At 39.7% G+C, this 12,219-nt stretch overlaps 1 protein-coding gene across 2 annotated transcripts in view; it reads left to right on the top strand.

Annotated features, from left to right (window-relative positions):
* Positions 1 to 12,219, top strand: part of COL4A1 (collagen type IV alpha 1 chain) — a 128,481-nt gene that overhangs the window by 66,608 nt on the left and 49,654 nt on the right. For both annotated transcript variants that reach the window (XM_027444310.3, XM_072031892.1), the window contains exons 3-12: positions 6,434 to 6,523; positions 6,613 to 6,657; positions 8,218 to 8,262; positions 8,364 to 8,426; positions 8,526 to 8,579; positions 8,729 to 8,755; positions 9,677 to 9,760; positions 9,875 to 9,937; positions 10,963 to 10,998; positions 11,532 to 11,573. In XM_027444310.3, coding sequence (XP_027300111.2) covers positions 6,434 to 6,523; positions 6,613 to 6,657; positions 8,218 to 8,262; positions 8,364 to 8,426; positions 8,526 to 8,579; positions 8,729 to 8,755; positions 9,677 to 9,760; positions 9,875 to 9,937; positions 10,963 to 10,998; positions 11,532 to 11,573 — 549 coding nt within the window. The remainder of the gene's footprint in view (positions 1 to 6,433; positions 6,524 to 6,612; positions 6,658 to 8,217; positions 8,263 to 8,363; positions 8,427 to 8,525; positions 8,580 to 8,728; positions 8,756 to 9,676; positions 9,761 to 9,874; positions 9,938 to 10,962; positions 10,999 to 11,531; positions 11,574 to 12,219) is intronic.

Here is a 12,219-nt window from a genome sequence, read left to right as displayed (position 1 = left end):
CTCTATAGTGTAGATAGATTCTCACACTGAAGAATGTGCCATGGGAATTCTGTAATGTTAAGCATCCGCAGTGCATTTAAGGACTCTTGTGCTGTGAGCGTATAGCAATAATTCTGTTTGACTGATATCCACTTCACACTTTCAGTAAAATACTGAAAATGGTAAGTGCAGCTAAGGACAAACAGATGATATTTATTGTACACGTTTATTTTAGTCCTGAAAGATATTCGATGCCGGTACTCCCTCTGGTGGTTAGAAATACTCTTTTAGTTAAGGATTTGCTATTCCCCACCACCATTTCTTCATGAAATCAGCCCTGAGCCAATTACAGTTCTGTAAAACGTGTTTAGAAGAGTGTGGAGAGAAACACAGTGACTCAAGAGCGCTACTCAGATCCCACAGTAGTGTCTCCCACTGTGTATTGTAATTACAGGTCTAACACTTCAAAGTCAATTCGCTTGAGTGCATGCAGTTATATCAGCTGAAGGAACAAACACAGAGCCTGCATTCACCTCTCACGTGGTTTGGGACAGTCTGTCTAGAAACCGTGTAGGTCACTGCAAGGCTGTTGTGTGTTGCTGTGGATTTTAAGAGGTCACACCAGAGCATCAAGGCGTGATGAGAACTTCAGGATTCATGTGAATGGTGCATTTTTCATTAACAATTACAGCTGGACCTCAAATTAATCTCTATCAAAAGCAACATTTGAGACTATTTCTAAAATCACACTAAGAAAAGAGAAAAATAGGGAAGAACACTGAGCTGTCAGGCCCTGTCTCTCTCTTTTTGGAAAACTGCACCCTCGGTTTTCATCTTGAAGCTTTTGCATTTCTTTGGCATACATGCTCTTGGTAGTGTTTCAGTTCAATGCACGTGAGCTTTGGAAAGAGGGATGCACGTGTGCTTGTGAGAGAGGAAGCTGGAGCTCAGAACGGATGTTGGACTCGGCATTAATGCTGATCTGAAGATGTCTGTCCTTCAAGTTCAAGCATTTGTTGGCTCTGGGCTCAGTTCCTCCTGCAGCAAAGGCACAGCTGAGGAGCTCTGGTAGATGAACTCCATCCAACCCGCCGTGCTGGTGTGAGAAGTTGCTGTCACGGCCTTTCCGCCCTGCGTTGCTGTGTCCTCGCATCAGTTTTGGCAGCCACCTCGACACCTGATGGGCTTCTCAGATCACTGAGGCCGGAGCAAGCTCTCTCACCAAGGAAAAGTGTGTGAATTTAGTGAACTGGTCTGGTGCAGCGGTGCTGGAGGGAATCATCAATGTTATAAAGAAGGGCCAGGAGGCAACATCCATTTCAAAGGAGCAGGAAGAGGAGCGGAGCCAACTTTGCTAACTAGACCAGCTCAGCTGCCTTTTAGCATCTCACTGTAAAACCGTGTTACGTGTTTTCAGCCAAAGGGCAGGCACATGTCTGTTCTGCCGTCTCTACCACGGGATGATCTCCAGCAGAGGCAAACCGAACAGGAGAAGCCAGCTAGGGGCTGTGTGATAATCTCGTAAATGCCTCCAGAAAGCTCTGCACATTGTTATTCACCACATGCTTTGGTCTCTGGAGAACTGGAGAACAGAGCATATGTATGGGCCCAGACATTGTGTGAGCCCACAGCTCTGCAAACATTTGATTTATATCCGTGTTACCAGTCTCTCGAGACTAACATCTCCCTGCCCAATAGTCCCTAGACAAAATAATAGGGGAAATAATTTATAATGTAGTTCTGGTTGTTTCCTCCCCCTCAGCACTTGATTTATAACTCTTCTGAAACTACTTGCTTCATGTGACTCTCCTCAACAGCCATCTGCAGTTGCTCCATGTGTGAAACAGTATTTCATGGCTAATTTGGAAGGATGGATGCCAGCAAAAATGTCAGCGCCTGTAGCTATGCTCTTAACAGGTTCACCTCTCTTTAAAAGTCCATTCAGTTGCTTTTAATTTGAACTATCTAATGCAGAGGCATTTGGAAGCATTTCACAAAAGCTGGATTTCAACAGGCATCTTGCTAATCAAATGAGTGCAACAGTGACTGAGCACTTGCTGTCTTTTTACATAGCATCTCCGTATTTTCGACAGCAGCTGAGAGGCAGGATATTCATCTTTGTGAGCTGAATAATGTATTCTCCTTTGTGTTTTCTGACAGTTTGCATTGCATCAGTGGAGGTACAGATGACTCGGTTACATCTGTTTTAATTTCCGAGTCTCATGAATTGATTTGTAAGAAGCAGAAGCTCTTTTAATATTACTTGCCAAGATTTTGCAGCTGTGAATATTGGAACTTGAACAATACATAGCACTTAGAGTCAGAGTCTCATGCTCTCCACTCATTGCAGCTAGGAATCTCAGTGCTGAGCAAAGAATAAGTGGGGTAACAGCAGTGATCTAGTGCTTGCCAATTTATGTAGTGTGGATGCTTAATGAGTTGCAACATAAATGTAGTGCAAACACTGTTGGGATGTTTGGCTGGAACACTGGATGAACAAAGGAACTGGGCAGGCAAGCAGGGAAGGGATGCTGCTCAAGTATTTCCTTGCAATGCAAAGCATCCTCAGGACACGCATATGTCTGTAATGCATGGTGTAATACATGATAGCTTCATCTGAGCTTGCAGTTCTAAATAAGCCACTTTCGGTAGGAAAGCAGCAGTACAAATGTTGCTACCCCAGTGATCTCTGCAGGATAATACCCAGTCAATGTAGGACACATGGAGCTCAGCATTCACATGAGTTTACTAATTCTCATGACAGTTTCTGTATTCTTTTATTCAGTGTAGACATTTTGAGACTGATAGAATTTTACTGTAATCCTGTATTCAGTTTCACAGATGCCAAAAAGACATGTCACAGTGTGAGTTGGTACTGTCTGGGTCACTGAAGCATTGAAGTGAGATCTTTGTTTGCTAGCGATACTTCTTTCCTTACAGCCTGACACGTGGAGTAAAAAAAAGGCCTGGAAACAAGGCCCCTAGGTCTGTCACTGGGTCTGGCTGGAAAAGGTTGTCCTAACTCTTGTGAGTTTCCATGGATGGCATGGAGAAGTAAGGTCCCACTGTCTGTCTAGCCAGAGACTGCAGAAGGTTGGGCTACTAATTCAGTATTTTGCAGTGGCATTAAATGGGAAGGCAAAGTAGAGAGAGGGGTGTAAGCAGTGGGTAAGTGCATGCTCCCCAGTTAGCATGAGTGGCTAAGGTGGCTAGAATGTGGCTGTGAATAAAATGCTAAGGTGGCAAATTGTGTGTGGAGTGAGATCCTGTGTCCTGTGGTTCTCACACCCTCAGAGCCAAGACTGTCAACAAACTTTATGTTTGTTTTTTTTTTTGTTTTTTTTTTTTCCACAGAAACTGTGAGGCTGCAGTATTTGGGATGGGAAAGACCTCCACACACTCAGGAGTTGTGCTCTCCAGGCCTCTGGGCATCTGACAGCTTGACTGGGTGTCCAGAAGCCCTGGACAAATAGCCATTTACTTTTCTTCCTCTTGGCCTAACAGTTCAAGTCAGTAAAAGACAATGTTTCAAGGGAAACCTGGATGTATCTTGGCTCAAAGTGTCCCTGTACAGTCTCTGACCTGCTTCTGCAGCTATGTTTAACCCCTCAGAGAGGGCAACCTGGGAGTCTGAAGATAGCTTTGCAGAGCTGGCTCTAATTGTCCTGGAAGTCCAAGCTTTATTTATGTCAAGCCTTGGGTTAATGTCTTTGGCAAGACAAAGTGGTCATTACCTTAGTGAGTGATTTACAGGCACATTAAGGGCCTTTTACAGTGCCAGAACAGTCTTCAGGGAGCCTTAGACTAAACGAAATCTCTAAACCTCTGTTTTATTTTTCCATAAGAATGGCAGAATGAATATTTTCCTGTGTTGCAGGGTGCAGTGGTTCAAAGTGTATTGAAAGCCTCTGGACAGAGCTCCTGAGTGTAGAAAGTATTAGCTGGGTTATATATGACTCATACTTCTATGTAGGTGTCAGAAGAATCTTGTTTTCTTCATATTGTATTTTCCTTCAGTGATGGAAAATACTGTTCTATGTACGTGAGTGTCTTCTGCCTCCTTAATAGATCTCCCAGCAGGTCATGAAGGCGAGTGCCCACGGTTCAGTGTAAAATTCTGTTCTGAAATGATTACTTCAGAACTTGGACTTTGGACGTTTTACAGCTGACTTAGAAATATGTTTCTTGATCTGTTGGGCTGTTTGCTTTGCTTTGCAGTGTTTTATAATAACAACACAACAGGATTTTGGTAACTGGCAAACTTTATTATCAAAGCACGACAATGAATACTGAGAAGTAAATAGAGGAGATCGTGCCATTTTGGTGCTTCAAGGAAAAACTGTTTGATTGCCTCACAAAGTACTTTTTTTATTGAAAATTGATGCTATTTTTCATGGGAGCAAAGAGAGGAGAGGCAACGTAAGAATTTTTCCCAGTGGAAAATTTTAAGAAATGAGTGATATTTTGTTTATAGAAGTACCATGTCCCTCAGTTTGCATGGGCAAGGACTGCCATGAGAGCCCGTCCAGGAAACATACCACAAAGAGGTGAATGGACACTTAGCATGCACAGACATCAGCTCCATCAGCAACCCTTGCAGTAGCATTACAAAACCAAATTATTATGTTATTTGTCCTATCAGAAATTTCAGACTTGCTCTTTCTCTGACTCCTTCCATTTTTCCTCCTTCCCCTTCTCAGCAAGGTGCAGGAATGGCTGCACAAGCTTTGGTGGGACTGGTTGTTACCTCTGACACCCAGCTCACACTAGCATGCCATGGGGCAGGGGCTGTAGGTGCTGGGTGCATCTCTGTGTCCTTTTATTTGAGACTTGAAATATAAAGTATATAAAATATAAAGTATATAAAATGAAATGCCAAGATCACATTTCCACCAGACCTGTAGAAACTCTGGCTGGCAGGAGCAACCTCAGCAGGGACACTGAATAGAGCTGGTACTAGTAGATCTCCTTTATTTCCACCAAAGTCACTTCTCTGTATTAAGTGGTTATTTTGCTTTAATTTCCCCTCTACTTTCTCATACTTTTATCATTGGCCCTTTCATCTTACCCATCAGTCACTTCTATTCTTTTTCTCTTCATCTGAACAAAAGCCTACCCAAGTGGCCCACTCCATCATCTTCAGAAACTAACAAGCGCCACATCTGTGAGTCATCACACCCCTTCCTCTGACTGCCTACCATAATGTTTTCCTTGCAATGTATCTGTTTTACCTACTTGAAGAGTGAGCTCTCCAATCTCCAGATGTTGTTCTTCACTTATTTGCTCAGTCCTCAGATGACCCCCACCAGCTATTAGAAGGGTAATCCTGAGCAAATGGGAGAAAAGTTTCTTGCTCCTCACTAAACTACTCACCATCCTAAATTCGCAGTACCAAATCATTTGTTAATTACAAATAGCACGGTCATCTCTCAATGTTCTGCTGAAGATATTGAAAACTGAGTAGCTTCCTTTTGTGTGTTTGGAACTTTGTTGATTTTATTACCTTGACTGTATTCCATGAAAACTGGTCTATTTTTTGAGTTTCTAAAACAGATGTCATGTTTTTTAGTTGTTGACCAAACCTGTATACCTTTTCCTTTTTATTTTTTTTTTCCAGTTGCTCACTAATCTTTTATTCATTCATATTACCACATTTTTTGATAACATGAGGTGCTTCTCCCTGTTTCACCCTACACCTTGAAAAGACAACTCTAGTTATTTCCTGTGTGGAACATTCGGCTTTTAATTTGCTTTATTTGCTGTTTTCAGACTTTGATATATGGATACATTTTTTTTTTCCCCTCTCCCCTATGTGTAGATTTTTTCAGCCTTTATTCAGTGTTCCTCTTGGTTTCACTGGGAATGTAACAGCTACAATATTGATCTAGAGCGTGGATGGATTTTATTTTCTGCCTCTAGGTTTATGTGTTTTAAATGCATTTGGAGTAATAGGGAGAGTGCAGAAAACATGTATATCCCATATGACTATAAACAGGAACCTAAAGGATGACAGATACAGTCACTGTGTTGAGCTTCTCAGAAAGACCCTGTATCTTGAACCACCTCTGACTCTGAACCACCCTGAAGCTCAAGGCTAAGTGACAAAGCCTGCTGTCCAAAATCTGCTGTTGTGAATGACTTGTAAGACAAAGATTCATACTGGCCTTTCATATACTAGTGGCTGAACAGTGATGTTTGCAGTTTTCAGGAATATGACTGCTAACTTGGGGTGTTAGATTTTCTGGCCTTCCTATTACTAGGGGTATAAACATGCTATGAATAGTGCTTTTCTGTCATGCCACAATCACCTTGTGCCAACTTGTCATCAAACAAAAATATTTCTTTATTTATAATAATCCTTCTTTCAAAGACTAGAATGAAATGTTGGTTGTCACATTTAACTTCTTACTATTTTCAATGGTGTTGTTCCTAATGCCTATTCTTCTTTCCACAGGGAGAAAGAGGCTTGCCGGGTCTACAGGGTGTGATTGGGTTTCCTGGAATGCAAGGACCTGAAGGTCCTCCTGGGCCACCAGGGCTTAAGGTAGGAATTAAGCTTTAATATTTAAAACACTCAGATTTCCCTAAATTGTTGTCCCTAGGAAAGACAAAGCTATCTCTTTTCCTTTACAGGGTGATACTGGAGAACCAGGACTGCCAGGAACAAAAGGAACAAGAGTGAGTTCTAACTTACATTTTTGTAGTTTATGTTTGTATGTCTTTCGTGTTTATATGTCTTTCATGTTTTCATGTCTGTTCATGTTTATATGTCTTTCACTCTTCCTCGCTGCCTTCAAGTGGATGATGGGGTATTCTCTTCTTTGCATTAATCAACTGCATCCCCTTGTGCTGCACAATAATTCAGGATTTTTGCTCTTGCCTTTGAAGTTCTTTCTGCATTGTGCAGTCAGTGCTTTTGCCCATTTGCATTTTCCCCCATTACTTATCACTGCATCAACAACTCTGGTTTTAATATTCCTTTGAGAGCCTTCGGACCTACCAAGAGGCTTAATTCCAATACAATGTGAACCACGTAACCTCCTTGAAGTGCTCCAGCAGAGATGCTGACACACTCACAAGCATGTATATGTTAAAAATTTACACAGGGTGTAGAGACAAATTAAAGCTGGGGCTTTCATCCCCCGACTTCTTCAGTTTTAAGGGAGGCCCTAAACATGCCTTCCTGTTGTAATTTCTGTTTAATGTGGTACTTACAAAACGCTCAATTAGTATATTATAGTAGCCAGGGCTGTGTCTTCTTGTGTTTTGTCAGATGCCAAGCCCATTCTGAGCATTTTCACATTTTGTAATGTACTGATGAAAGAGAATTTGAGTGACTTGATGAGCAATGATACATTTTAAACTGTGCCCTCTTGTCCACAGATTTACAAAATGCTGTGTTCTCCATTTGCCTGTAGTGGCCTGCAGCACACAGAATTTACAAAATCAGTCACAGTGTCTAAAGTATTATAGAGAGGTATTCTGATAGATCAAGAAATCCTCATTTCAGTCCATGAAGTTCATGGTATCCTGTATGTTAACATAAATTAGCATCACCTGGCAAATCCATTCATGGTTTGCAGTGCAAGTAGACTGTACTTTTGCAATGGTAAAGTTTTGGAAGATGCAAATATGCTATCTGAGCTTCTGGAATCTCATACATCTTTTCTGTTCCACAATAAATAAACTGGTAGGATGAAAATGAAGTGCCAAGTCAAACTCCAGATTCATTACACTGGAAAGCTATTCAGGGAGAGAGAGTTATTTCAAATCAGTTGTGTTTTTTTTTTTTTGGATGATAAAAATGAAATTGACAAACTGATGTGTCTGATGAAAGATGAAAAAGCAACTTTACAGTGACTTAGCATCCTCCTCTGCTATGAAGAGGTGTCTACAGTAAATTTCACGTTGTGAAGCATGGTTGTGAGAAGACAGAAACTCTGCATTCCTTCATTATGCCTGTGTAAGGTTCCGATGCAGTTTCAGTTGAATAAAATGCATATTGCTGCTTAAAAATTACAGAAATATAAAAAAGTGCTTTCAGCCACCAATCGCTAAAATGCTGTGGTTGGGAGGTTTGGAGATTAGGGCTATTTTCCCAAGAGAGTTTAAAAGAAAGTTTTACTCTGATTTTTACTGTCCCCACTGGAAAGGAGACTAGACATGCAGCTTGTCATTGTTGTTTTGTGGTTTTGTCATTTCAGTTTTCCAAGTTCAATATGTTTTTGTCAATTGCAGGGCCCACCAGGACCATCAGGATTTCCAGGAAACCCAGGCCTTCCTGTACGTGTGAAGTATATGTATTTTTACAAAGAATATCAAAAGCGAACATCAGGTGATTGTCTGACCTGGATTGCTAATTTCCTTACTTCCTTTTTATGTAGGGCATTCCTGGACAAGATGGCCCTCCTGGTCCACCTGGCATTCCAGGATGTAATGGAACAAAGGTGACATTTACATATGTTTATAACAACATCTCTGTGTTGGAATAAAAACATCCTTCAAAAGTGTTCCCTAAACAAAACCGATTTCTCTGTTCTCCTTAGGGTGAAAGAGGTCCAGTAGGTCCCCCAGGGTTACCAGGACTGACTGGGAGCATAGTAAGTAGATTCTTCACGCTTCATTCACTTCACTTGTTTCAACTCTGATTCTTGAAATTTAGATATAATTATACGACATTATATAGATTATAAAATGTAAAATATGCAATACTGAGGAAAAATAACATCAAACATGTCTTTCTCCACAGGGACCCCCAGGACCTCCTGGAATGAAGGTACATTTTGCTCTAGATGTGATCATACCCTGTTTCTAATGAAAAGAATTAGAATGAGCTCTACACCCTCTAAGACTAGCAGTCCTTCGTTAAGCACTAAAAAACTGTACTGGTGTGCTTCACTTTGTACTCTGCTCTGCAGTCCTCCTAAATAAAGGCAGTGGAACAACATCCAGTTCATAACAATTAAACGTTTGTGTTGTTCCATGCAGGTCTTTAAAGTGTAAGTATTTTATGAAGCACAATAGAAAAAATAGTACATATCATTAACTTTGCATAAGTATTGTGGTGGCCACAAAGTTGTGCATAAAGATTTAGATAGGTTTTATGTTTCCAACATTTGTTTTCATACTGGCATTTCAGTTTTCAAAGTAGTTTAACATAGAGAATGTTTGTGGAAGAAAGTCACCCCTCAAGTTATAGCAATGTTGTACAAAAATGCAGGAAAAAAAACAGGATCTTTTGCTATCAGAAAAAGAGGCATAAAGAAGCAGGTAACAATTGGAATAGTTTTCCAAAATAAGAAAGACAAAGTGTATCTATTTTTTAAAGAAAAAGGAGAGCTTTGATTTCAAAATTAGTTATAAGACTAAGATCTCATCCTGGAGAAGAGACCGCAAAGTTACCAATTCCATTAATAGCCAGGCCAGACATTCTCATTGTCTACTAATGCTGTAGTAGTGATAGATTGGTGGGAAAATCTTTCTGATTACACATTACAGTGCAGAGAATAAGAGTATGAATGATGATTTGGTACTGGAATCTCTTAGATGTTAAGTGAGGTGACTCTTAAAAGGGAATTTTCCAAATGATTCCAGATTTTACATAGCTCTAACTTTCTTCTTATCTTAACATTTTTGAATGTGTTTGAATGGATATTAAAGTACTATTGTTTTTATTTTATTTTATTTTTTGTTATAGGGAGATCCAGGTGAAGTGATTGGTCTTTTACCTTCTAGTGTGCTAAAAGGTGAAAAAGGCTTTCCTGGCCAACCTGGACTACCTGTAAGTCTAAATGATGTTTGAATACCAGAGAGTTTCAATTAAAATTATATAAATATCATGAAATTGCCAAATACATATCACTTTTTAATTATGCCTTTTCATTTTTTTTTATAGGGTCCACCTGGAACTGCAGGGTTTCAGGGACCAATGGGGCCACCAGGGCTTCCAGGAGAACCAGTAAGTTTCCTGTGATGGAATCACATGTAATGGTGATTTGCACTTCACCTACAGGAAAGTCCTACAAGGTGTTAGGATTTAGGAAAGACAACCTGTGGTTTCAGGCTATGTATTTAGTCTCCTAGATTCTGTCATGGTAGGATTGCATAGGTACATAGGTATTCAATAGCACTGCTCCTAGAGTCATCTTCTTGGAGGATTTGGAGGATTTTATTTGTGGGAAAGGGGTTGTGATATACTTAATCCTCCTTCTCTGTCTTCCCGCACTTAATCTATAGAACACAAACTACAAACCTAGCAGCCAGATCTAAATCAAAATGTATGCTGAGATTATTATTATGGGCAGTTGAGTAAGAAGCACTGTGGAAAGCAGGACAGCATCAAATTCATATTATTCCTAATGCTGAAGGCATTTTAACTATCTGAAATGTTGTCAGATCTAATAGATATCTAATGTCGTCTCTTCCTGTGCTGGATGCGGGTAATGTTCATAGGGATCAGTTACTTCCATCTGACGAAAGTCCACTTAGTGTTTCTGGCTATTAAGTGAGCATATGTTTTCCTCCTGAAGAAAACTGAAAGTGGTCTAAAGGAAAATGGTCATACAGTTTAGTCAGCACTTGCACTTGTTGATGTAAAAAAGAACAAGTTTAATGAAAGAAAGGTGAGGATTAATGTTTATCACTGTCCATTTATGTAGTCAGTAGTGCACAAAACTGTGGAAAAAAAAGTCATTAGTGAAGTTATTTTGCAGTGCAGTACCTCAGATTTTCTGTGACTGTCTCCTGTCTACATGCTGATTAGATCCAGCACTCTTAACTGTAAAGCCAGCTCTGATGAAAGATCTTTGACAGGTTCTGTTTATTTTATTATTTAGGCTAAGTTGGAAGCTACAGGCGGTAGCAGAAAAATACTTTCGATCTTGGTTTAATGGAGAGATTTGCATTTTTGATCTCATTATAGAATAAGGAATTATTCAGCCTAGCATACTTTATATATGTCTGCTGAAATGTACTGTCTTGTAGGGTCCCCCAGGGCCACCAGGACCTCCAGGCGAGAAGGTAAGACTTTATTATAAAGATTATCTGCTTGTTTAGTTATTTGGCACATCAGTTACCCCCCAAATTTGGAAACTAATAGTCCTAAAGGAGTGGGTTTTCTTGCAATCTGGGGATAAGTTGATGAGGCATCACAGAGAAAGCTTTTTATTTTTTCATTTATTTATTTTATTTTTGATTAGATCTGTTGCCTCAGTTGATCAAGTCAGTAATAATTACAACATTCTGTGATTATTGGGACTCATTTTAAAATGCCAAAATTTAACAGTAAAATGTTGAAAAAAGAGCATGATGACACTAAAACTATGCAATAAATTTTATTATATATATATATATATTTTTTTTTCACAAATTGCTGTGACAACTGGAGGTTTAGGACATGATTTATTTGTTTATTTAATATGTGCATTTAAAAGACCTATCTTGTCTTTCATACTCCCTTTACTTTAGCCATGTACAAAACATTTCTGTATGTGTGTATGTTTGCACATGTTCACTGCTGATGAAAATTTACTATGTGTAATTTTTATTTTCAGGGCTACATGGGTTTGGGCTTTCAGGGTCCAAAAGGTGAAAAGGTAAGTCTCTTCTAAAGAATTAGAGAACAACTTCCATAAAATATTCTTGAGACTATTTGTTTTAACTAAATAAACTTCTGGAACTAATCTGTGAAGAAAATCAGCTCAAAGGCATTGTAAGTTTTAGGCAACTTGAGTTAATCAAATCTGTAACTCATAGCTAAATGAACAGAAGTCCTAAACAGTTACAGATTTTTATCTGTAACTGTTATCCTGTTTTCTAGCTGTGACGAGTACCAACTACTTTAGTTTATCGTAGGGAGATCTGGAAACATTTACTCTGCATATTAGGACTCATCATGAGATTAATTTGAAAACAATTTCGTTCTGATATATGCTGTCTGAAATTGTCGGAATTAGTTGAGATAGGGCTCTTGAGGTCCTGTCTGTATCACTGCTTTAGAATGAATAGAGGGTGTGGTTTTGAGTCAGATCTTGTGGTTGTCCCCTGTGTTTTGGCTCAACTAGGAGCATTTTTGAGAGAGTGCAATCTGGTTTCCTTTAGCATGAAACTAAACCAAAAGCTGTGCTTCAGGAGCATGCTACAGTCAGTGCTGAGGACTGAACCTGTTGGAAGAGAGCGTGGTTAGTCCAAAGTAAATTGCCCAAAACACATACAGTGTCAACACCGATCCTTCTCTATCAA

This window comes from Anas platyrhynchos, chromosome 1, assembly GCF_047663525.1.
Source record: "Anas platyrhynchos isolate ZD024472 breed Pekin duck chromosome 1, IASCAAS_PekinDuck_T2T, whole genome shotgun sequence".
In the NCBI taxonomy this organism is placed as follows: domain Eukaryota; kingdom Metazoa; phylum Chordata; class Aves; order Anseriformes; family Anatidae; genus Anas; species Anas platyrhynchos.
This window is presented reverse-complemented; position numbering and strand designations above follow the sequence as displayed.